Source organism: Chelonoidis abingdonii, chromosome 24 (assembly GCF_003597395.2).
Source record: "Chelonoidis abingdonii isolate Lonesome George chromosome 24, CheloAbing_2.0, whole genome shotgun sequence".
In the NCBI taxonomy this organism is placed as follows: Eukaryota; Metazoa; Chordata; order Testudines; family Testudinidae; genus Chelonoidis; species Chelonoidis abingdonii.
The window spans coordinates 6935515-6961592 of record NC_133792.1 but is presented as its reverse complement, the minus strand read 5'-3'; the positions used below and the strand labels follow the sequence as shown (position 1 = coordinate 6961592).

Genomic DNA, 26078 nt, shown 5'->3' with positions numbered 1-26078 from the left:
CATAAAGTTGTATTTTTATTTACTGTGGTGGTAGGAAAGAGGATCCCACTTTACCACACATCAAGCCTCAGTCTATGCCTTGAGCTGTGTTGAAAGCCAACATCTGGCTCCACCTCCACCCCTCCCCACCCCCTGAAGGCTGCAAATAACTTTCAGACAGTCTCTGTGTTCGCTGCTCCCCAGCTTCCTCTTTTGCTAAGCAGGAAAATGAGCCTGATGTCTTGGCGTGAGCTTCTTCCCCCTTCCCTGGTGATTTTAGCTGGGCTGATTGGGATCCTGCTGCTTTGTGTCACCACTAAAGATGTGCAGAACCCCCCCAGGCGCAAGGTAAGGAATGGTTGTCAGAGGTGGGCTTACCTTGGCATATGGCGTGCAAGATGTGCCAGGGTGAATATTGACATCAGCAAGCACTGACTATTATCTGTCACTGTCTAATGTGGTCAACCTGTGGAAGGGAGCCTGTCTTTTTACCTTGGGCTAGAATTGCATCTGTTGCAGCATTGTCTCGAAATCCATTAATTGCCTTGTTTTATGCTGTTAAACACACTGTAGCAGTAAGTACATTAACTTAGTGGCAAAATTGAGGGGTGCCTGCCCTCTTTCATAGAATGTCAGGGTTGGAAGGGACCTCAGGAGGTCATCTAGTCCAACCCTTGCTCAAAGCAGGACTAATCCCCAGACAGATTTTTGCCCCAGATCCCTAAATGGCCCCTTCAAGGGTCAAACTTGCAACCCTGGGTTTAGCAGGCTAGTGTACAAACCACTGAGTTATCCCTCTCCCACTTCTTCAAAGGGCAATAAGCAGAAAGCTTGCTGTCTGGCATATGGCTCCTTGAAGCTGCAACAAGCACTAATAACAGTGAACTTCCTTTTTGTACAATATCTTTACTGCTATGACATTCCAGGGTGCAGTCCAGACCAATAAGGGGTTGTCCCCCCTGCCTTGCAACCTGGGGTGCCTCACAATGCTTTGCTGCTGTGACTCCCAACCTGAACTCCTCACAAACAGCCTGCAGGTTACACCCTGAGTATCTGTGTAAAGCCACAGCTCTGGTCCAGGAACTCTGATCCCAGCAGCCTGTCAGCAAACTCTAGCCACACTCTGGCTTGCAACAGCCTTGGTTACCACTTGTACGGTGACCCCAACATACTCCCAATCTCTGATTTCCCACCCCCTCAAAGTGTCTTCTACGCTGTCCAGCCCACTCCTGGATAGTTTGGATATGTTAGGTCCCTTGCCCCTCTAAGGGGCTCAATATACAATAGTTTGCTACCTTAAATGGAGTTACCCACAGTCACGACACTGGATTAGTTTTGATTTAAAGACTAAAACAAGTTAGGTTTTAAATAAGTAGAAGCATAAGGCATTCATTTCTGACTTGAATGCCTTATGAACTAACCTCATTATCTCTAGCTTGCTTGCTAGCATATATATACCTACCCCTGGAAATTTCCACTACCTGCGTCTGACGAAGTGGGTATTCACCCATGAAAGCTCACGCTCCAAAACGTCTGTTAGTCTATAAGGTGCCACAGGATTCTCTGCTGCTTTTACAAGTCAGAAATGGTTACAAGAGAAATAAAGATAAAATGCTTCCTAATACTAAACACAGCAAACTAGACTTGGTTCAAGGTCAAGTCCCTTACAAGGTGTTTCCAGTGACACTGATGAACAAACTCAGTCCAAGATTCTTTCCCAAAGGCTATTCCTTTTGTCATCTTATCTGAATAGGAGAGAGATGGATAGGGCGAGAGAACTTGGGGTGTGTTTGCCACTCACTTTCATAGTCCAGTCCCCCTTTGAAATGTGTCTTCCTGAGAGTTACCCCTAGATAAAGTTCATTCCTGCAGTCAAGGAGGCTGGTGAGAAAAGTTCCATGCTGTTGTTTGCTAAGAGGCAGATCTGTTTGTTCCTGCCCCCTTCCTTGCCAAAGATCTGTCCTTGAGAAACAGATTTATCCAGACTTGTCTTTCAGGCCTAATTTCAGCTTATGTTTATAACTTACATATAATATTACTGCACACACTTCATCATGATATTATTGACCAGCGAGTTATTAGTTTTCAAATGCTATCTTACAAGGCATATTTTGTACAAAGATTATTACAATGGTGTGTAGGTTGTGAATACAGGGGTGCATTTGGTTATGACTGCTAACTGCCTAGGCTCTCCCTATAACAGCATTATAAGGAAACTTACAGGTATTGTGCTCCAGTGACCTCTAATCTGACATATGAAGAAAGTTTGGACAGGATATGAAAATACTTTGCATTTGCTCCATCTTTGGTTGTAGCCAGGAGTAAAGCCGTCTAAATAGTGCAAAAAATGTTTGAGCATTCATTTGAACTCCCCAACTGCTGTTCAGTTTGACCATGATCTGTTGCTATAAGGACCTCCACAGTTGAAGGCCCTACACGTTCCTATTCCAAGTTCAACCTTGCTCACATCCACTGAAGCATTCCCCACTGAATGTGACTGTATCCAGGGGCAGCTCCAGGCACCAGCGCAGCAAGCATGTGCCGGGGGCGGCAAGCCCCAGGGGGCGGCCTGCTGGTTGCCGTGAGGGCAACAGTCAGGTGGCCTTCAGCAGCACGCCTGCGGGAGGTCCGCCAGTACTGTGGCTCCGGCGGCGGGTACGCTGAAGATGGGGAACCGGTGGACCTCTTGCAGGCAAGTCGCCGAAAGCTGCCTGAGTCCCGTGCTTGGGGCAGCAAAATACATAGAACCTCCCCTGCTTGTATCAATGGGTGGTACAGTTGTGGTTTGGTTTGGTTTTGTATTCCCCCCCCACCCCCCAGATAGTCTAGCCTTTGCTCATTAGGCAGGACTTGAAAAATCTACTCATCCATGAAGAGTAGGAAGCTTTCTCCAGACAAGTGCTATCAACTTTTGCAGAGTCAATGTTCTCATTTTAAAAAAAAGTTTCTAGCTGTTATGTTTGTAAAGATGAGCTTATAAATGTGAACAGAGTGTAATTAGGGAAGCAAAGCCTTGCCTGAGACTGAAGAACGATGGCTCCAGTGTGTCTGCTGCTGCTCAGAGCTTTCCCAAGGTTAAATGAATGAAAACTGACCACTTTTGTTCCTTTTCACTTGGCTATTTAGAACCCTGTAGGTAACTGTGAAACTGATCAGAATCAGGTCTGTTTCATTCTGCCCATACTTAGGATAGCTCTGGCCAGCAGCAGTGAGGCTGAAACTATTCACAGAGTGGAGGTTGAGTCAAAAATAAAGACTGAGGGTGGGAAAGAGATTACCTCTTTGCACCAGCTGAAAAGCAAAGGGAGGGTTAGACTAATAGTGATCCCACACCTCCATGCACACCCTCATAGCATTCAACACACACCCATTGGGGGAAAAACAAAACTCTTCCTAGTAGCAGAGGTGATGGAGATGAGGATGGCTTAATAGTGATCGGGTATTTGTTTGCCAGAGATAAGAAAGAGCCCAAAGCAGAGTCTGCACCTGACAGGAGTTTCAGCACAATCCCCTTTTCCAGCAGCTGTGGGAGAAGAGAGTTGGCTTCATTCCTGGACTTTGCCTTGGAACAGCATCTCTTGTCATGGCCTTTAGCTAGTGGTTTAGTCCTCTGACTATTAGATGTCCGGTAAGTGTGAATGAATGGGGATGAGGGATGGATGTGGAGAGGTGGATGTGTGGATTGGTGAGAGCATGTGCTCTGCTATTAGCAGTTTAGTCAAAGCAAGCCCTTCTATGGCTGGGGAGCTGGCTAGTAGCTGCTGCTCTGGGCAATTATCGTGTGAAAGTGGGATATACATGCTGTAACAACATTGTGCTGTCACCTTGCTACTCAGTGTGGCCTCAGAACATCACCATGACAGCAGGGGATGGAATTCAGATCCCTCTGCCTCGAGGACAGAGCCCTGCCCGTTGACAATGAACCGTTAGCAGCACAGGGCTTCTGGCTAGAGCTGATGGGGGGGAACCTTTTCATAAAATGTTTTGTTGGAAAATACCGATCTGTGAAAACAGAAACTTGTCAGGGGAAATGGCCAGGTCTGATGAAACTTTTCTGGGGAAGTTACTCAAGTCCAGGATGGGAGGGAGGGAGGGAGTCTTCCCATCACAGCCAATAACCTGGTGGGGAATGGATGTGGGTGACCCTTGGGTCCTCCACATCACAGGAAGTGCCCTCCCCACCATGCTATTAGCTATTCTGGGGTCGGTGTTGCTTGTTGGTTTTTCATGACCATCTTGAAAAGTCTTGATTTCATCCCAGTGTGGTATAGGAAACTTTTGAAAGCGATTTCCTGCACAGATCGAGTAGGGGGGGGTATGATGTAGTTATGAAAGAGTCTTGTGTGACTTTTACCAGCAAGTGTTTGCTATTATCACTGGGCGAGCAATGACTGGAATAATACTTCTACAGCATCTGTCATCCTAAGCCTCTTACAAATGCTACTAACAGGTTTCTAACTAGGGCTGGGGGAACTACTCACAGCAGATTTTGAGTCAGATTTGGCCCTTCATTCTATTTGTGGCTTGTCTGCAAGTAGAGTGCCATTTCCATGAATATGTTCATTTAAAAATTATCCAGGACCCAATTCTGATTTACAGTAAGGTCAATTCACAGTGTAAATGGAGACCTTAAAGTAACTGTAAATCTATCTCCCTTTAATGACTTAAGCAGTGGAGAGTGACCTTAGTGCAAACGAGGGTCAGACCCTCAGTGAACTTTATATGCAAACAGAATTAAGCCTGTGGCTTGCTGGCAAACGATTTAGTGGTGATGACTTTGAGCCAGTGGTTCTCAAACTTTTATACTGGTGGCCCCTTTCACATAGCAAGCCTCTGAGTCTGACCCCCCCTTTGTAAATTAAAACCACTTTTTAATATATTTAACACTATTATAAATGCTGGAGGCAAAGTAGGTTGGGGGGTGGGGGTGTTGCGAGCTTGTCAGTCCCCACCCATCCCCCTGAGGGATCCTGACCCCAGTTTGAGAACCCCTGCTTTGAACATTCCAAATTCACATTTTGGACTTGGAAGCCAGGATTTTAAAAGGGCCGACAGGATTTAGGCACCCAACTTATATCAACTTTCAATAGGAGTTGGGTGACCAAATCCCATAGGATTCTAAAAATTCCAACCTGAGCATTTTTGACTGGGCATGTTGTTCATGTCATGTTGCTCCCCAGTTAGATGAGAATCAGGACTGCTAGTGTGAATGCTCACTGTTACAAATTTGAAACTTTCTGGGATTATTCGGTGGCATTTGTTTGCCCTAAAACATGGTTCAGGAACATCCTTCCCAGTGAATTTGTTCGCTTTTTGCAGTTACCCTGAGGCATGCACAAGGATCTAAGAGTGCTCACATGAGCTTGTGTGAAATTTCAGCTGGGCAGGAATTTTCTTGCAGTACTTACAAAGTTTTAATTATAATCAGCAAGCACTGTGCACAACTCAGCCCTCCTTACTGAGTAAGCCTACAGTAACAAACCAAAGTGCAGGTTTGATAGAGATAAAACATTCCTGGTAAGGAAAGTGGAGGCAGATCTGATTTTTAAGCTTCCATGGGATTATTGCACATTTTTGATGGAGGCAGGGGTGGGAAACGGCCTGAAAACAACTATGATAGTGACGTTTACAAGGCCAGTTGGTGCATTAGGCAAACCGCATCTAATAGACACTCCCTCATTGTGCTTATAAGACGTATTTCTTCACATATTTCTTCTCCCCTTGCTGCCTGCTCTTGTGATTTTTACCACAACTCTCTGCTATTTGGCATTTTTCTTAAAGCCCCAGCTCCTGGAATCATATGAACATGTTAGCCTCTCAGCTTTCATTAAAAATAAAGCTAAGTTTCTAGCCTTCAGTGTTGTAGAGAAGCTTCAAACCATGACCTGAGTGGTTCCTGAGTGGAAAAATGAAAGGCCCTGAAACCAGAATGAAAAGACTAAAAAAAAGATGAGGTTGTTTTATCTCATGATTTAAACCAATCCCCTAAATTTCTTTGCGGTTGGAGTCCTGATTCTGAAATGGTTGTATAGCACCAGCACCTCTGGGTGGTTTGTTGGCAGCAGGGATTGGGACTGGGACTTCTAGATCTTAATGCTTCTTGTCTGAGCTAAAAGTCCTGTCTCTGGGCTTGTCTATACTGGCAATTTACAGCGCTGCAACTTTCTCGCTTGGGAGGAGAAGGGAACATGGAAAAACACCCCCATGCCCCTCCCCAAGTACAACAAGTTTCATCACTGTAAAGCACCCATGTAGACAGTGTTCCCTTTTCCCAGCCAATGGGAGCTGTGGGGGCGGTACACGCAGGTGAGGGCAGCATGCGGAGATCCCCTGCCCACCCCCAGAAGTCTGGATGTGCCAGCCACTTTCGGGAGCAGTGTGGGCCAGGGCAAGCAAGGAGCCTGCCCTAGCCACATTGTGCCACCAGACTGCTAGTGGCCAATCTGCTGGTTTGACTGCAGGAGCCTCTGGGAGATCAAGCCCAATTCCAGGAGACTCCCAGTCAAACCAGGAGGGTTGGCAACCCTAGACTCAGACTGAGATCGACTATCAGAGGCTCAGTGATCAACCAGCAGACAGGGCTGCCCAGAGGATTCAGGAGGCCTGGGGCAGGGCCAGGTCTTCAGTGGCAATTCAGCGGCGGGTCTCTCTCGGAGGGAAGGACCCGCCATCGAATTGCTGCCAAAGAATGAAGCGGCGGCAATAGAGTAGCCTAAGTGCCGCCAATTGCGGCTTTTTATTTTTCCACCGCTTGCAGCACTTGTACTTAGCGGGCGGCACTCCGAGGCACCAGCAGCATTTCAGCGGCTGGTCCTTCACTTGCTCCGAGTCTTCTGCTACACTGAAGGAGCTGCTGCCAAAGACCTGGAGCGAGTGAAGGTCCCGATACCGAAGTGCCGCCAAAAACTGGGAGTGGCTCATGGGGCCCCTGTGGGGCCCGGGGCCTGGGGCAAATTGCCCCACTTGCCCCCCTCTCTGGATGGCCCTGCCAGCAGATCTCAATCTACTGGCTGGTGACCACTGCCGTACTTACACCATACAAGAATAAGTGCTTGCCGTGTTAGTCTGTATCAGCAAAAAACCCAAGGACTCCTCGTGGTGGTTTTTTTAATCATACAAGAATATTCATGATCAGTAAATCATTAGTTTTCCAAGGATTTATTACAACAGATTATGAGATGAGGTCAATTGAACTGGTCAGGGCATCTGAAACTCATTTCCTGAAGCCAGGGATGCTCTTAGTGTCACAGTGGGTTACACTTGGAGTTGACAATGCTGAGTATTTGTGCAGCCGAGCAACCCCGCAATAACAAACCAGTGCACAAATTTGTGTCTTCAGGGATGTATCTATTTATGACCTTTGTGTTGTTTTTTAGTATGGCATCGTGCTGGATGCTGGCCCTTCTCGCACTACCCTGTTCATATACCAGTGGTCAGCCAGCAAAGAGAACAATACTGGGGTGATCAGTGAACATAGCTCCTGTGCTGTGCAAGGTAAGGTAGTGTTCTGCTGCTAATGTGTGGACACTTGCATTGGATGACATTTCATCGCATAGTCAATTTCCACCACAAAGTCTCTTGCAAACTCTGCATGAAAGCACTATGAGGTGCAAATAAATCCCTTACAAGCTAAAGACCCAGGCAGCTGTTTCTACTCTGCCTCATGACTGAAGCATCTGGTGGGAAATTAAGCGGAACTGCCTGTTCCATTAGATGGCACTAGCTGAAGCACATGAGAGGCCTGTATGTCTTGGGAGGAGTGATATTGACTGTGCGTATGGCATTGTCTCTTCACTGGGACCAACAGTTGGTGTCAGTGGCACTAGTCAGTGTTGTGCATCGACTGGTATGGGAACAATAGATATTGGGTCTGAATACAATTAAATAGCTCTCGCTATGCTACAACCCCTCCAAGGGGCTCTGAATCCACGGGAATCAGCTTGCAGGATCAGCACCTGATTTTTTGCAAGTTTCTCAGGCAAAGTACTATATATCATAAGCATCCTGATCTTTAGATACCAAAAACAATGCTGCCCGACCTTACTGAGTAGCCTCATAGATAGATAGATCACTTGTCAGCCAAAGATCTCAAAACTCTTTGCAAAAATAGGTAAGCATTTTTGCCCCCACTTTACAGATGGGGGAAACTGAGGCACACAGCGAGAAAGGGACCTGCTGAAGGTGTCAGTGACTCAGCAGCAGAGCCAGGAATACTTAAGTCTCCAGCTGGATGCATTTTCCATTAGCACCTACTGAAAGCTATTAGTTCTTATATCCACTTTTGGCAAGAGCACATCTTTCATTTACAGCAGATTCAGGTTTCTAGCCCTTTTCACTGCAAAGAAGGCTTCTAGGTATAATCTTAACTGAGCCATGCAGAAAACTGCCTCTAGCTAGACCACAGAAGCAACCAAGGTGTGAAATTCCACCTCCCTCACAGCTGATTTGGCAAAAGTGTGAGCTCTCTTGCTCTCATTAAAGTGTGAAATTTGTCCAAATCACAAGTACATCTATATTCTTGTAAGGAGCATGACAGTCATCTGACTCACCTATAACGGACACCACTGAATTGTGCACATGCAGCAATTTTTTTCACCACGCAGCCATGTCAGTCACTGAGCTTAAGATTTTGCATCTGCTTTGCTGCTGAACCATGTTTATCTCCGTGTATACTGGGAAAATCTGAACAGCTATCCCATAGTGCCCCAGCAGAAGCAGGAGTGCTGGGCAGACACCCTGAAGGAGCACCATCAGCGTGTGCAGCAATGCACTCTGGGATACCTTACTGCATGAGGCAGGTGGGAAGGAGGAAGACTGGCCAAACCAGCTGTAGAGACATATGTCCCATCTATACACAAACAAGATACAGGCAAATAGCTGTGCGCCAGCATAGGCCATTGGCAGGAGGAGACACATGGTTCTCTGGTTATGGATGGCAGGTCTATTCTACAGACTTCTGCCTGCATAGCTAGGCCAGTCAGAGATGTGCTGTGCTGACAGAAGCCCCTAGTGTAGACGCTGTTATACCAGAAAAATTGCATTTACCAGTATAGCTAGTTTTGCTCCGGGTATGTTTGTGGTTTTACTCTACTGGCACAAAAGAGTTTTACTGGGCTAGCTGCATCCATACGAGCAGTGCTTTGCCATATACAGGCTTTCCTATGCCAGCAAAGCACTCCTAGAGCAGGCATAACCGGTGAGTATGAAGGACAGGGGTAGTGGTTAGGGCATGGGAGACGTGGATTGAAATCTCTGCTTTGCCACGAGCCAGTGACCTTGGGCAAGTCATTTAACCTATCTGTGCCTTAGTTCCCCCTCTATAGAATGGAGATAATAGCCCTGGCCTGCCTGATGGGCTGTTGTAAAGGTAAATATATCAAAGGCTGTGAGATGCTGCTCAGATACTGTGGCAGTAGGGTAAGTACCTAAGATATTAGATAAACAGTGTGATCTGTGAACACAAACTATGTTCAGATCCATCTGTGCCACTAATTGCTTACAAAATGGGTCAAAATTGTAATGTAGACAGACATAAAACTGACTCCTCCGTGGATGACTTTTCATATCAAATGAAGACATTTTTTCTAACGGCTCCACCTGGGATTTGAAAATCCAGCTAAGATTCTTCTGCTTCTTAACACTGTCACCTGTGGAAAAAGATTCTACGATTCAAACAGTATTTAGCTGGCAATTTTATTGGTGATGTACAGGGCGCACTAGAATCCACCTCACTCTCCCATAGCTGCATTGGTTCTAGGGCTAACAGTAGGACTGAAAACTTATGAGTAAAGCAAGCAGATTTGATTATAGACAAACAGAAAGTCACATTATTATATGGAGCAGCAGTTGCTACTCTGTATTTGCAGTGAATTTCCATTATAAACCTGATTTTTGGTCCCCCTATGAAATCCGTAAGCAATGGTTTATTGGATTAAAAATGTAGGTTAGGTTTTAGGACTAGATATATCATTTCTATCAAATTTGAAGTTAATTGAGCAAGGAGTACCTGAATTATATCTTAGCAATGGAAACATTTAAGTGTTCAGAGAATCTAACATTTTTTTACTACACTTTGTAGAAAAGAAAAATTGGAAAGGGGAGAATGTAGTTTACTGCATTCATCTTCTCAAGATCTAATGTATAGAACTAATGATTAGTTGTTTACATTTTAACTATGATCTGCTTAGGATTGCTTTATGCTGTTACCAGTAGCTTTCATCAAAGTTCTTTTTTTCTGGTCCCAAATTCAACAAGTCTGTTATGAGATGATGGGAACTACACAGCAGTTCAAGACAGAGCTGTGACTGCTTGGAATTATCAATGACAATGCTGGATTTGTGAAGCAGGGATGCCCTGAGGTGGCAGGGGGCAAATAGGGCAATTTGGCAAGTGGGGATCCTTCACTCGCTCCAGGGGCCCTGGAAAATCTCGTAGGGCCTGGGCCCCTGGAGCTTCTTCTGCTCCGGGTCATCATCGGTAATTTGGTGGTGGGGGGTCCTTCTGCTCCGTGGTGGAAGGACCCCCCACTGCTGAATTATTGCTGAAGACCCGGCACTTCGGCGACGGGTCCCGCTTCAGTGGTAATTCAGTGGCAGGAGGCCCCCGCTGCGGGTCTTCAGGGCACTTCGGCGGTGGGTCCCGGAGCAGAAGGACCCCCTGCCGCTGAATTACCGCCGAAACGGGGGCCCCCTGCCGCTGAAGACCCCAGGCCCCCTGAATCATCTGGGCAGCCCTGTTGTGAAGGACCTGAGTTCTGGGACACACCCATCCATTGAAACCTGCTAGAAAGAGACGGGAACTCATATAGACCCTGATTCAGGAAAGCACTTAAGCTCAGACACAAGAACTGGAACTAATTAATTAATTAAGAACTAGAATTAATATGCAAACTAGATACCATCAGATTAGGCCTGAATAAACACTGGGAGTGGTTGGGTTATTACAAAACCTAAACTTAATTTCCCCAATACTAATTTCTCCTTACTGTTACTCACACCTTCTTGTCAACTGTCTGTAATGGGCCACTTTCTTACCACTTCAAAAGGTATTTTCCCTCCCTTGATATCTTACTGTTAATTGATTTATCTCATTAGATTGACCTAACACTTGGTAAAACACCCCTCATCCTTTCATGCATTTACCTGCTCCTGTATTTTTTTACTTCATACATCTGATGAAGTGGGTTATAGCCCACGAAAGCTTATGCCCAAATAAATCATGAGAGTTGGAAACACTGTTTGTAGCATTGACAAGGCCTAACAGGAAGAAGCACTGGGCAAGGAGCTTGTCTTCTAGCTGTTGTATAAAATGCTATGCATGCTATTGGTACTTTACAAACTGCAATTATATCTGAACGGAGTTGAGTTTTGAACAATAAATTGAGCTCAGCAGAAGAAGATACGTTTTCGCATGAGGTCTTAAAACAAAACAAGCATCCTGAGAGTTTAGTGCAAGTGACCACAATCCGGAAAGTGGACAGATTGCTTGGCTATTCTGAAAAAAAAATCCAGTTTCAGAGCCCCATGAATCTTGCTTTAGCAGTGTCCTTGTGCAAGCGCTGACAACTTCCTCTGGCCTCCTAGACAGAGCCTTCCTGTGCTGTGGCTGAGAGCAGCCACAATGATTCTATGGAAACCTTCTTGTGAACAGGAAGAAATGACTTCAGAAGGAAGCTGACAGCCTCAGCTCAGTTTGCAGCATCATTTCCCACTTATCACTCTCAGATCTCTAGTGTACGTCTTTTATGCTGATTTATGTAGTTTGGTAGATACCCTAAACTTGCATCTGTTGGTTTAATTACGTGCATTGTGTTATATTTACATGCATTCATTTTTTATCTCTGTCCCCTAAAACACCATGTATTAGCCATTATTAGAGGCAGGATTCTGGTCTGATCTTAGCAGAAACCATGATGGAGGATGGTCATGCCTAGTGGTCAGATTCATGGCAGTTGGTATTAAGGGTCAGAGCCAGCATCAGGAGTCCAGAGCAGGGTCGGAGCAAGGATGGAGAAGGACTAGGAACAGGTCAGGGGCAGACTAAGGTTTGGGGAGTCTGTTGCCACTAGCAGGCAGAAGAGTTCCAAGCCCTGAAATGATTTTGAGCAGACTCAGCTGCTGTTCCACCAGTGAGGTGCTTATACCAGCCCTGAATGTCACCAGACCGTGTCTGGCTTGTGGTTTGGCTGCAGCCTAGGCCAGGTGATTCATCGCCTTATGGATCTGCCGTAGCAAATCTTAAACTCTGCACAGAACTGTGTACATCTTGAAAGACGCGTGTATTGCTGTGGCTAATGGCTCCCCCACCCTATCGTAATATTTCTTATGTTTCTTTTGGGTCCTTAGGTCCTGGAATCTCCAACTACTCCGGATCCCCGGGGGAAGCTGGGAACAGCTTAAAGCCATGCCTCGGCCAGGCAATGAAGGAAATCCCTGAAGAACAGCATGACCAAACCCCTATCTATTTGGGAGCAACTGCTGGCATGAAGCTGCTGAAGTGAGTCAAGATTTCAGCTACCCATGTGTTGATGGTGGATTGGGTGTGAACAACCATTTTATAAACTAGCCTCCCCATCATGGGTGCCAGGTGAAGCTTCCCCTTCGGGAGGCTCTTCCGGCCAAGGCCCCACTCCCGCTTGCTGCTCTCAGCCCCCTCATGGGCCCGGCTGGAGTGGGGGAGGGAGGCTGAGAGCTCGACCCCTCCCTCCACTTGGTCCTGGACAGGACAGGGGGAGGGGTGAGGGCTCAGTTGGAGCCATGGGAGGGGAGGGGGGGTCTGAGAGCTCAGCTCTAGCCAGGGTTGAGCTCCCAGCCTGAGCCGGGACCACGCTGGAGCTCCTGGCCCTGGCTGGAGCTTCAAACCTAGAGCCCCTCCCCTGTTCCACCCCTTCCGCCTGCAGCCCTGCACACAGTCCCATCCCATTCTGCCCCTTCCCCCATAGCCCTGTCTGGTTAGTTCCTCTTTCTCCCCACCCCCACCCCCCTGCTGTGGCCCTGAGATGGGAAAAGTGAGAGCTCCTCCAACCTTGGGGTCATGGCAGGGGAGAGTCTTCTGGGGGCTCCAAATCCGCCACTGCCTCTCCCCCTGATGGTATGAGGTTTGGGGAGGTTTAGCCTCGCCTAGCCTCCGTTATACTCTGCCCATGCTCCCCATCTCTGTTCATCCCTGACTACACTGGCCAGGTAAACCATCTGAGGTACTTAGGTGGCCCCCATTCTCTAAGCGCATCACAGTCTAACCTATTTATCCTCCCAGTGGCCCTGAGAGGGAGGGGAATGCTGCTGTTTCCATTTCACAGAGGAGGAGTGGAGGCACAGCTCCTCAGAGGTATTTAGGAGTCTAAGTTCCATGGACTGACTAGCTCATGGCCACACAGGCAGTCTGTGGTAGGGCAGGGAATTGGATCTTGATCTCCCAATTTCCAGCCTCGTGCCCTAACCACTGGACCTTGTGTCCTCTCTAAGACCTTATGCTTTGCTTCCCAAGGGCACAGCCTGTGTGTGCTCCTCTCCAGCCATGTGACCAAGCTGGTGATTAGCGCAATTGATTGGTGTCGTATTATAACTTGCACGGTGTTATTGCCCAAAATGAGCCAGAAGCATTGAGGCTCTTGTCGCTCAGGATTATTCTTGGGGGGGCCCTTTAACAACTAATGTGCTTCTTCTCTTTTCACCCAGCCTCACCGGTCCCACTATGTCAGATACTCTGCTTGCCGCTATAACTGCCACGCTGAAGTCGTACCCCTTTGACTTTCAGGGGGCAGAAATCCTGTCCAGTCAAAACGAGGGGGTGTTTGGCTGGGTCACTGTTAACTATCTTCTGGAGAACTTCATCAAGGTAAAGGCTGTAGGGTTGGCTTAGGACACATGTAGATTCTCCACTCCATCACACCAGGTGATTCCACTGACTTCACTGGTGCCACAACAGCATAGCAGAGAGAAGAACAGGGCTGAAGGAGTAAATAGTGGAGATAGTGACAGGACCATTAGGCTTCTGCCTGTATGGGGCTTCCAGCAGAGTTTTGAGACACTTCTTAAACACTTAGTTATGGCCAGTCTGTATGATAATAGTATTTGGCTGGCCAGTGTGGAAGGAGTCAAACCATTACTATTGGGTTAATAGAACAGCTGTCTTAGGACAGGGTTCTACTAATGTGCATCAAAACTCCCCAAGGCTTCAAGGAAAATTTTGTCCAGGTTTTAAAGAAGTTTGAGATTCTTAGTAAACCTGGCCCAAGACGTAGGGGTTGTTTAAAACAAAAAACAAGATAACCCCCTCAGTCTTGCAGCTCTAGTGCAGACAGTAACTACCACCAACTTCCCTCACTGTTGTTCCAGGTTGGTGGGTCACTTGGTTCTGTTCAGGTACCTCTCAGAACTTGCTAAGGACAGTGAACAGAATTCATATCCTTTCGCTCCAGTATCACAGGGCCCTAGCATTTCATCTCAGATCTCCTTTAATATTGGGGCTGTGAGCAGTTCTGACTTCGGCTAGTAGAGGGCAGCATTGTTCATGCCTTCATGCACCCTCACTCTGACACGCTCTAGCCCGAATCTACAGATTCCTTCTCTCCATTCCAAGGAGGTACAGATTAAACAGAACACTGCCTTCCCAAACTGGCAGTGCCATACAAGGGAAGGGCTCATTATTCCATGCGCTTGCTGGCTACAGTCCATAAACCCTTCCTTTATTTTATTTGTGGAAAGCCACTTTATAAAAGTCACATCTGGGAGTCTGGTCACACTGACCTCAAAGCAGTTAAGATTGTCCTACATGTCAGACTAATGCCCGTACAACAGACTCCTCCACAAAGGTCTTATTATACCATGCTGTAGAACGCAGTGAGACTACCCAAAAGTAGACACAGTAATTAACAAGATTTGTAGTGCCATTCAGAACAGCAGCTCCTATTTTGACTATACATGTCGTTGCCTTTTTGCGTGGCCCCTTTCTACCACTAACTTCAGCCCCAGTCAAATCTTCCTGTGCAGGAAGCAGTGGTGTATGAGAACTGAGACTACAAGATGCTCCTCAAGGGAGATCTCCCCATGGAATTGAAGTACTCGAACTTCAGTGAGGCTAGGGGGAGAGTCATGTGTGGCCATCGATATGCCTCTGTAGAGAGAAATGGTGTAAGAAATCACTGCTTATTGACCAGTCCCTTTAAACATAGGTGAGATTCTGCTGTCCTCAGTGCTCATGTCTGCAATGATTGCTGTTAAATGATTGGAGCTAGTCAAGTGCTGTAGCCAGAGTCACCTATTCAGCAACTAATGCGGTTCTTAAATGAGTACATTATTCAGTGAATCACAGGGAGAGTTTTAGAGGGGTAGCCGTGTTACTCTGTATCCACAAGAAGAACAGGAGTACTTGTGGCACCTTAGAGACTAACAAATTTCTTTGGGCATAAACTTTCATGGGCTAAAACCCACTTCATCAGATGCATGGAGTGAAAAATACAGTAAGCAGTATATATATCACAGCACATGAAAAGAGGGGAGTTGCCTTACCAAGTGCGGGGTCGGTGCTAACGAGGCCAGTTCAATGTAGATGGATGTCGTCCGTTCCCAACTGTTGACTGTTGTATCAGACTTCTAGATGTCCTGCTCGGGGTTAAAGGTTGTGCCCATTTTCCAGGGGAAAGTTGATTTTGCTAGACGTGCAATAAGGCTTTGGAAAATTCCCTGGGTGATGGTGTATCGTGTTAATGTGGGTACGGCCTGTTATTATTGTTATTTAAACTGAAATAGCAGCAAGGAAGAACATCAGTAGTTTGGTGCTGAGATTTGATGACGGGAGAAGTGGCAGGGGCGGGATTGGCAGTGGCTGGTGCCCCCAATGGTGGCAGGTGCAGTGTTGCATTTCCAGTTCCTCCCCGTTCATTCCTCCGGAGCATCTGAACTTAGATACTTGTCAGGTGTATGAAAAATCCACCTCTCTGGTTCCCTTCTATCTAGTATGGCTGGATTGGGCGGTGGAGTCGCTCCAGGAAGGGAACAGTTGGAGTCATGACCATAGGAAAAGCCTCAACCCAGATCACTTTCAAGATCAAAGAAAGGAGCACAGATCCCAAGAATGAAGTGACGCTGTGGCTGTACGGGCAAGAGCATAGGGTCTGCACCCACCGCTTCCTGTGCTATGGCACAGACCAGCTCCGCAAGAGGCTGCTGTTGAAAACCATACAGGTGAGTGCGGCGTGCTCATGTGCTTCATGGCTGCTTCAAACCTATAATGTTAAATGCCTTAAGTTTTATAGTCAATGCACATATTTAGTTGGGTAACATCAGATACCCTCTCTCATGCAGGAGCTTGCCTACAAGTACACAAGCATAGAGCCTGCATCACAAGCACTGTTTATACTAGTGTGCAAAGAATGTGTGTCTGTGGCATGAACACAGGCATATATTTAGGCTTGGGTTAGATTTTCATTGTTAAATGTTGATTTCTCCGCACCCACACAAACCGACGAAAAAATATTTCCATCAATGATTGTTGAAATGTACGGATAGGGAAAGTAAGAAAAACGCTCCTTAAGAACTTATGAGGGTTTGATTTAAGGATATTTACTTTGTATATTTTGATGTGATGTTGGCAGTTTGTATTTTAAACAGCTATAAAGCTTTAACTTTTTTGAATCTCAACATCTACTGCCATTAAATAATTGTCTGCCCCCGCACAATTTCCTGCAACTGAAAATTGAAATCAATAAAAATAGGAAAAAAATGCTTAAAAATAAACATCAGGATTCTCCATCAAATTTATATATAAAAATTGAATTCTGCCAAGTCTACATCTACTTCCTGGCTGCAGAGCAATAGGTGTACTGCATGCATGGCCAAGTGGACACTGTGTACCGTATGTGTGCGTAACACACATAGAGGTTAAAAGCCGTTCTGTTGCATCTCTCTATGAGGAACTACCCTTGCTTTAGACCCCTCTGCCCCACTTGTGTTATGGTAGAGTCATGGGGATCATAAACACTAGCTCTTGAATCAGAGGGATCACCTTGTTAGTCTGGGTCTGTAAAAGCAGCAAAGAGTCCTGTGGCACCTTATAGACTAACAGTCGTATTGGAGCGTGAGTTTTCGTGGGTGAATACTCACTTTGTCAGATGCATGTGGTGGAAATTTCCAGAGGCAGGTATAAATATGCAGGCCAGAATCAGTCTAGAGATAACGAGGTTAGTTCAATCAGGGAGGATGATACCCTTTTCTAGCAGCTGAGGTGTTAACACCAAGGGAGGAGAATCTGGTTTTGTAGTTGGCTAGCCATTCACAGTCTTTGTTTAATCCTGAGCTGATGGTGTCAAATTTGCAGATGAACTGAAGCTCAGCAGTTTCTCTTTGATGTCTGGTCCTGAAGTTTTTTTGCTGCAGGATTGCTACCTTTAAATCTGCTATTATGTGTCCAGGGAGGTTGAAGTGTTCTCCTGAGGGTTCTTGTATATAGCCATTCAAGGGCTCATCAGGAAATGAAGCTTCCAGCCCAAAATGCTAGTCCTAGATGTGGTACTACCCATTACCAGAGCATCTGAGCAGCGCCTCACAATCTTTAATGTATTTATCCTCAAAACACCGCTGTGAGAGAAGGCAGTGCCATTCTCCCCATTGTACAGATAGGGGACTGAGGCACTAGGAGACTAAGTGAAATGCCCAGATGTTTGTGGCAGAGCGACAACTGAACTCATCTCCCACAGCTCTGGCTAGTGGTCTAACCAATGGACTGTTCTTCCTTTTGATTCATGCTAGAGAATCAATGTGACGAGAGCTACAGCAGAGTGATTAACCAAATTCCTAGCGGTGTTTCCCCAGTCTCAGAGGGATGAGAAGAGTTTGGATGCCGTGATCTCTTATCTTTAGGGCTGGACTGGACTGGTAGACGGAACATTCATCCCAAACTCAGATGGCCTATTCTTGAAATTTTGATAAGTCTGATCTGTGAAAATCCTTTAGCTTCCCTGCATGTCTGCTTTGGGCTGGGAAGGGGAAGGTCAGAGGAGCAGTATTTCTGGTCCGACAAGAAGTACCAGGAAACTTACAAGGGGCATGTTCTCTAAATTCCCACCACAAGTCCCAATTCTGTAAGGTGCTAAACACTTGCAGCTCCCACTGAAAACGTCCAGTACCATGCAGCTTTAAGCCCCAACTTTCCAGAGAGTTAGATAGTTTGGATGAGAATCTGAATGGCAGGGGGTTGGTTTATGCAAAGCTTTTAAAATCTGCCTTTTCTGTTATAACCCTGGTATGTTGAAACCAAACTCTCCTTAGTTTCATTATATTTTGTCTTTATTTGAAAAGTCCTGTTCAGACTCCAGCACTGCCTTTCGCACTCTGTGCTCCTGATTTATCCACTCCCTCTAGGACCATGGCTATGTGAGAGATGTGTCTAATCCCTGCTGGCCTCTCCCCTATTCCCGGGTGGTTCGGTTCGGTTCTGTGCATGACGGGCCCTGCACTGGAAGTAACGTCTCTTTAAGGACACCTACCTCTGAAGATGTTTTTCATGTAACTGGCTCCAGCAACTCTTCTGCCTGCAGGAAACTCATGGGAAGTTTGTTCGGCGGCTTCTCACAGTGTTCCCCAAACGGAGTTTCCCAGCCCAACATAACTAGATTTCAGGTAAGTTCTCCATTACATTAAGGTGTGCTTTATGCATGGAGTTCTTAAGAGATATACCCAGCTCAACAGCTAATGAACATTGTAAGATTGATGAGTATGTGTTAGTGCTCTGTCCTCTGCTGGGTGGAATTGGAATTGCGCTGGGTAGTATTGCAGCACTGCCCTCTACTGGATGGGAATGAGACCTGTTCTACGGTGTGTCATGGGCCCTACACTAATAATAGCAACCAAATTTTTTTTTTTAAGCTAGAGTGGTAGGGGTCTCCTGTCAAGCCAAGAGAATCTGACGTGTATTGCTTCTTTGAGGTTCCAAATAGTGATAGCTTTCTGGTTAGTGACAACTCCCAAGTGTCTACGCGGGCATGGCTTTAATGAACCGGGTGTCAGCCTGGGTTACTCATTAGACCTCTAGGCTAGAAGGCTTTGGCTTCAAGTGCTATGATGGAACAGAGGCTTAGGCTGTCTGAGCCTGCAGTGAAGTACCAGGGTGCCATGTTTCTGGAGGCGCTGTCCTTTCTTATATCTGCTTATTGTTCAGGTGGAAGCTACAGATCCCCTGGCACTTTCTAAACATAATGTAGGGAATTACTTTAATGTTCTGTCCAACATCCCCTCTCTGAACCACAGATTCTAGTGTCCAGAGTCATGTGGGAGCCAGGGGTGAACATATGACTGCTGCAGATATTGTACCACTGGTACCTCACTCTCCTGTCTGCAAAGAGCTCTTGGAAAGTTTGAGCGTGAAAGCTGCTAGATGAGACCAGGCTCTCTCCTGGGTGCTGGTCTGTGTCTAGCGGCTGCAGCCACATCTTTGCTGTACAAGCTACAAGGGAAAGTAATTCAGCTTGGTAGCTGGAGGATCAGTTTAACTAGTTACCCTACTCCTGGCCCAGGAAGCCTCCACCAGACCCTTCGTGCAGGGAGTAGGGGGGTCTTCTGGAGGCATTTCGAGGCTAGCAGTGAGAGGGGCTGGGAAGAGGTGTGGCCAGGATGGTTCTGCATCCCAATTATTCCCTGCTGCTGCAAGCCCCAGCTAGGAGTCTGGTGCTGAGGAGCTCAAGGGCTGCCCTAGTCTGTGCAAAAGGCCAGAGAAGCAGCTTCCCAGAGACATTTCAATTGTTTTCCCCTTTGGTCAGTAACCAGGTGTAATTCTGCTTGATCTCCCGGTGCATGTCATGGAGACATACAGCTACCAAACACAGATGTGTCAGGAGAGCATCCTGAGAACATGCCCCATGCGCCCTCACACTGCTGCCTCGCTTTAGTCATTCTACAAATGGGCTGAATTTTCCAGTGAGTATTTTTGCTGCTGTTCTAGGTGATTTCCGAGGCTCTGGATCTTGTGAAGAAGATGACGCCCTCTACCAACCTGGGCCAGGCAGTCAACTCATTCTGTGGGCTGTCTATGGAAGAGGTGACTGTGAGCCAACCCACTTGTACCATGGGGATAAGTGAGGCAGGCAACGCTTTCAGGCAAAACCCAACTCAGACCTTCGATTCTCCTGAAAGCGCTGCGAGCAGGCGACCTCAGCCAAGGGGAGCTTGAGGTTCTCCTGGGTGTTGGTTAAGATCTAGCCCATTTCCAAAGCCTTGGGACTTTCAAGAAATGGGGTCCAGTGAATGCAAAAATACTCTAGACCCAGACTCGCTCCATACCCTCAGTGGGCCAGATTGGAGTGTTTGTTAGTGGGGCTGAGCAGAGGGACTCCACTGGGTAACTGAGAAGCAAGGCCAGCTTATCTGTTATTTGGCTATTTGGTTTGATGCTCATGTCCGTATGAGCTATTCTTTTCTCCATGGATGCAGGCAGGGACTGTTCTGCCTCTTCGTCTGTATAGCACATGCGGCAGTCACCTGTCCATACATGGTACTGTTGGAATGGGTATAATAACCTAATGAGTGAGCCTTTCCTTGTACACTTTGTAAAGCATGGCACAAGCCCCTGCTTCATCTTAAGGCAGAGAGAGAGAGAAAGTACTAGGAGCAGACATACTCTGCAACCTCCTCGGTGACTAGGGTGTTTCCAGCTTCTGACAACAGCTGAATGTAACAAATCCTGCTTGGTCTCGCTGGGCCGGATTTCCAAGGGCCGAACATCCACAGTCAAGGTCAGGCTTTCCAAGGAGCTCCGCACCCAACTTCCGCACAACATGCTGAGCTCTTTTCAAAATCTGGCCATAATTGTCAGCTTGAACCTTTCTGAAAATTCCAGCATTATGCGGATCCTCCTGGTAGAAATATTTCTGCCGCATTGCTGACACCAAGGAGATGTGGCCTGACTGGTTGGGTGGTTCAGGCTGGCTGAAGGTGCCATCTAGCTGTGAATGGGACTTATCTTCAGGGGGTGCATACAGGCTCTTTTTATACCATAAGTTTGGGATGTCCCTGGGAGATCCCAGATTATAAAAAACTCCAAATCTCCGCAAATGTCAAACTTTGTCCAATCTAAATTTGCCTGTTTGTATTTTTCATTTTTTATCACTGCTTTGTGGTTGTCCTGTGGCTTCCTAAGACTGCTCAGCATTGGACAATAGGTATATTGTGCTGAACAAATAGGGTCCCTGACTTTGATAAAATCTATACAGTGTTATGCAGAAGAGAGAGATCACCCATGGGAGCTGTGATCAAAGCCCCTCTCCCTCGGTTTCTCATTTAATCAAGTGATGCTTCCTTTGTATTAAGGAGTAGAGATGGGTTGCTGACTGGCCCTCCTGTATTTTACATACTTATGTCTTCTTTCCATACAAAGCTATCTTCATCCTCTTGTTCTCTCCCACATGGAGCACCCCATGACGTGAGGTCCTTCAACACCCAGGGGGCCCATGGAGATCCTTCCATGGGGAATTCAAGAGATTTTTCTTTCAACAGACAAACAAACACGAAATTTTAAAGTGATTTGGATGAAGGAGGGTCTCTTCCTTCCCTGAGAGTGAAATAAAAGTCTCCAGCTTAGCAGGCTGAAAGAAGCATTCACTTCATAGCCATAAATAAGATGCTTGAGAACATTCCTGAGCATTGCTGCAATTCAGCAACAGGTGGCACAGAGCAACAAGGGCTGGATTTTACCATATTAGGAGCATTCAGAAATGCAGTTAGTGACTATTTACTTGTCTAACTTCTTTTGCAAATGCTGTTAAGCTGAGCAAGAGGTTCCAGATGAGACCAGACCGTCTTGCTGATCACTGTTCCGTATCCATGTTCATCTACTATCTAAGTACAAGGGGATTCCTGTTTGACTTGGACAGCTCTGGCCAGATTACATTTCAGGAGAAGGTCAGTAATATAGTATGTGATGCTTTAGATAACGGATGTGTCTGTGGGGAGGTAGCTAATAGTGCCTGGGAGGGATATATCCTATCCCATAATCATTTTTGTGATATCTTACATGGATGCTGTCATTTCTGGCTGGCAGCAGTTCCTCCCAGGAAAAGGTGATGGGGTGTGTGGGGGGAATAGTTTGGATAAAATAAGAAATGAGTCCAAACATGCAGAACCTGAGCTATGCAGCTATACCCCAGTGCTGTATTTTTATAAAATAAAGTCACTAGTCTGACAAGCAGGACCATCAACTAAGCCACAGAAAGATTATCATCTGTGTCAGTCACTGCTGTGAAACTTGACAGACCTCACGAATGAATGGGTCAATATTCCAACCCTAACGTTGAGCAACTAGTCCTCTATTAGAACGCAGTGTGTCATGGGGTGCAGGACACCATTCCAGGTGGTAAATCAGGGAAGGTGGCCTGGAGAGAATTTAAAACGAAGGGCAAAAGGACATCTTCATGATTTTCTGAATTGAGAGATGAGCCTGAGCCAAAAAAATCCCGAGCCGTCTGTTTTTTGAATGCCTTACAAAGTTTGGGAGTGTTCACATCTGGAGAGCTAGTGTGGTCTGTTACAGAGCCAGGGAACAGCTGTGAAATTTGGGTTCAGATTCTGAACCATCTGGAGGGCAGGGGGATTGGTTGGACATGTCTTTTAAAAAAAAAAAGTCACACCTCTGCCCTTCCTGCCTTTGGCCAGGACTGGAAGCAGAAATGCCCTTCAGAAACTAGTAATCTCCTGAGAAAGCCTGGTCTGTTGAGTCTTCTAACCCAATTTTGAGACCAAAGAAACTTGGATAAAATTAACTAAGCTTTGGGTCTGGGCATTGAGAGATCTGTTTGAGCCTCCAGCCCTAGGCTTCCCCTGTCACTAGTCACCTGCCATGAACCCAGTCTTACTCTGTTGTTTTGTTTCATTAGGTTGGTAACATATCAGCTGGCTGGGCTCTTGGGTACATGCTGAATCTGACCAACACCATCCCAGAGGATAAGCCGAGCTCCCTGAAAGCGATTGAATATGGGATCTGGCCCTTGCTCTTTATCCTCTTTGTCCTAATGCTCACTGGCTCTTTCACACGCATCGCATACCGAGTGATGGCTAAGGACAATGGACAGGACCACATCTTGGAAGAACTCTGACTGTTGTCCCAGGGCTTGCCAGCTCTCAGAAGAGGGCAATTACAGGACAGAGAGAAGGAGAGCACACAGAGGAGTGTCTGGCCTAGGAGACGCTGCAGAGCTGTTGCATAGGTGTCAGAAAAAACCCTTTAGTGTTTAATTTTTTGTATCCAACCACTTCTCCAAGAGGCAAACAGCCAGATGAGGCTTCCAGAGTTCGGTACGGCATTCAGCCAGTTGGGCCTCCCCACCAAGTCAGACAGGCTGTAAACATGTCGCTTACACTGATGCCATAGAAAGTGCCTAGTAACGAGCCCTGAATGCTGGGTACATGCTGGTGGTTGTTTTCTGTGGTGCTGAGAAGGTAGATCCCAGTGGAAGAGATTTGGGTTTCAATCACTCCTACAGGTACTCTGGGGTATCTCCCTGGCTGTCAATTACTCTGGATTTGCACTTTGGTGGCTGATAGCAGAATCAGTTGGAAATCTGGCCTTGTGCTCTTTTGAAACTCTGGCCCACAGAGACCACAATCAGTAGCTTTTACAGGAAAAATGGGTTTCCGAACAAGCCTCAAAGCAACACGGCACACTAATACAACAATTGTCATCACAATGGAGCCAGGACCGTCCTGTCAGTGCTAGAAGGGCAGAGTGAAAATATGATCAGACTGTGAAGAATTTGTTGTAAAAGGTGCTGTTCCTGCCCAGAAGAGCAGACCCTATATCCACTGATTGGGAATTGAATGTCCTTAAAATTCAGCTGTAAAGTAACTGCCAGTTCACTGTCATGTTCCACTTATGAAGGTAGCTTTCTAACCCTGGTAGTAATTATCTGATTGTTTCAGCATCTTAGTTTTAACAAAGAAAATATCCATGCTTGTTTTCCTGCCAGCCTCACTCTTTCTTGTTAATGATCTCTTTTTCTGGCTTTGGTGGTGGTATGACTTGTATTGGGGTAGCACCTGGAGGTTCCAATCAATATCAGGGCCTCACTGTGCTAGCACTGTGAAAACACAGAGTCAGCCCATCCCAAAGTTCTTGCAATCTAAGTACACAAGAGAGACAAAGGGTGGGAATGGAAACTGAAGCACAGAAGGTGAAGTGACTTGCCCCAAATCATGCATCCAGTCAGTGGCAGAGCCAAGAATAGAAGATCAGGTCTTCCAATTTCCAGTCCAATGACCTATCTATTAGACCAGGATTAAAGTTAAGGAGTTAGTTTATATTCCAACATCCACATTTCTTTTGGAGGGCTACAGTGATGCCTGAGCACTTCTAGTATGGTGTGCTACTCCAGCATTCCTGGAACATGGGGCTTCTGGGAATGATATCACATTACTAGCCAATCATTGTCTCTGCTGTTTTATTAACCCTTCGTACAGTGACAGCAATCCTAGGAAGAGCTGGTGGTTCCCTAGGTCAGTGGTTCTCAACCAGGGGTTCGCAGAGGTCTTCCGGGGATACATCAACTCATCTAGATATTTGCCTAGTTTTACAATAGGCTACATGAAAAGCATTTGCAAAGTCAGTTCAAACTAAAATTTCATACAGTGACTTGTTTATACTGCTCTATATGCTGTACATGAAAATGTAATACAATATTTATATTCCAGTTGATTTATTTTATAATTCTATGGTAAAAATAAGTCAGCAATTTTCAGGAATTGACACTTTTGTATTTTTATGTCTGAGTTTGTAAGCAAGGAGTTTTTAAGCGAGGTGAAACTTGCAGGTCTGCAAGACAAATCAGACTCCTGAGAGGGATACAGCAGCCTGGAAAGGTTGAGTGCCATTGCCCTCGGTAAAGCCATGGGTACTTTTAAACCCTTGTAAAAGAGCCCAGAGCTATTGAGAAAGTTGCTTGCAAAGATATGGAAAGGATTAAATAAAATGAAATATAACCCTTCAACTAAAGAATTTAGGGTGTGATTTTTCAAAAATGACTTGGCTAGATTCTTACAGGTATGTAGGTGCCTGGGAATTAGGTGTCTGAATACATTTAACAGTCAGGCCCTGAGTGACGTAGGGAAAACAAGCCCCAAAAGTTAAAAGCATGTGTGCTTCTAAGTCACTCAGGGTATGTCTACACTGCAATAAAACCCCCCCGACGCCATGTCTCAGAGCCAGGGTCAGCTGTCACAAGCTCATGGGGCTCAGCGTGCAGGGCTAAAAATCACAGAGTAGATGCTGCACTTGGCCTGGAGCCTGAGTTCTAAGACTCTCCCTCCTCACAGGGTTTCAGAGCCCAGGCTCCAGCACAACCCTGAACATCTACACTGCAGACTTTAGCCCCACAGCCCGAGCCTCATGAACCCAGTCAAGTGATCTGGGCCAGCCCCGACCATGCTGCAGGTCTTTTTTTGCAGTGTAAACGTACCCTTTGGGTAACATTTTTTTTAAAGGCACTAAGTGACATAGGGGCCTAAGCCTCATCTTGTAAAGGGATTTAGGTACTTAGGAGGCTAGAGCCCATTGCCATTGACTTTTGAAAATGGGCCTTAGGCTCCTCAGACACTTTTGAAAATCCCACCCATAATGTTGTTCAGAACTGTACGTTACAGCAAGGCAACTCAAATATTTCTGGGCCTGCTCATGCTGGTCTGAAGCCCACAGGTGGAGCATAGGGGAGGACAGGCCTTGGGGGACAGTGAAAGCTGAAGTAGGAACCTTCAGTTTGCTTTTTTTTTGTTTGTTTGAGCTGCATGTCTAAGTATAACTTTAATAAGTGGTTCTAATGGGCAATCTGTGCTAGTCTCAACCAGGCCTCATGAACAAGAAGAGCTCCGTGTAGCTCAGAAGCTTGTTCCTTTCACTAATTGAAGGCCCGAAAAGATATTCCCTCACTCACATTGTGTCTCTCATATTCTGGGACCAATACAGCTACACCAACACTGCACAGAACATTTGTAAAAATCCTTAAACTTTAAGACACTCTTTGGTCTGACACTTCCCCCAGCTGAGTTGCACAATGTTTTATTGTTCTATATTGCCCTGGGAGTGAACAGTGCAATCATATTCCAGCAGGTATTCTGTCCATCCAT

At 46.2% G+C, this 26078-nt stretch overlaps 1 protein-coding gene across 1 annotated transcript; it reads left to right on the top strand.

Moving 5' to 3' along the window:
• The first annotated feature begins 133 nt into the window (after positions 1 to 133).
• On the top strand, positions 134 to 24951 carry LOC116816182 (ectonucleoside triphosphate diphosphohydrolase 2-like). Its single transcript, XM_032765217.2, has 9 exons — positions 134 to 327; positions 7356 to 7473; positions 12324 to 12474; positions 13656 to 13815; positions 15936 to 16163; positions 18339 to 18596; positions 19915 to 20010; positions 21735 to 21869; positions 22841 to 24951. The coding sequence occupies exons 1-9, from the start codon at positions 208 to 210 to the stop codon at positions 23057 to 23059; spliced, it is 1485 nt and encodes a 494-aa protein (XP_032621108.1). The 5' UTR covers positions 134 to 207; the 3' UTR covers positions 23060 to 24951.
• Positions 24952 to 26078: the final 1127 nt, after the last annotated feature.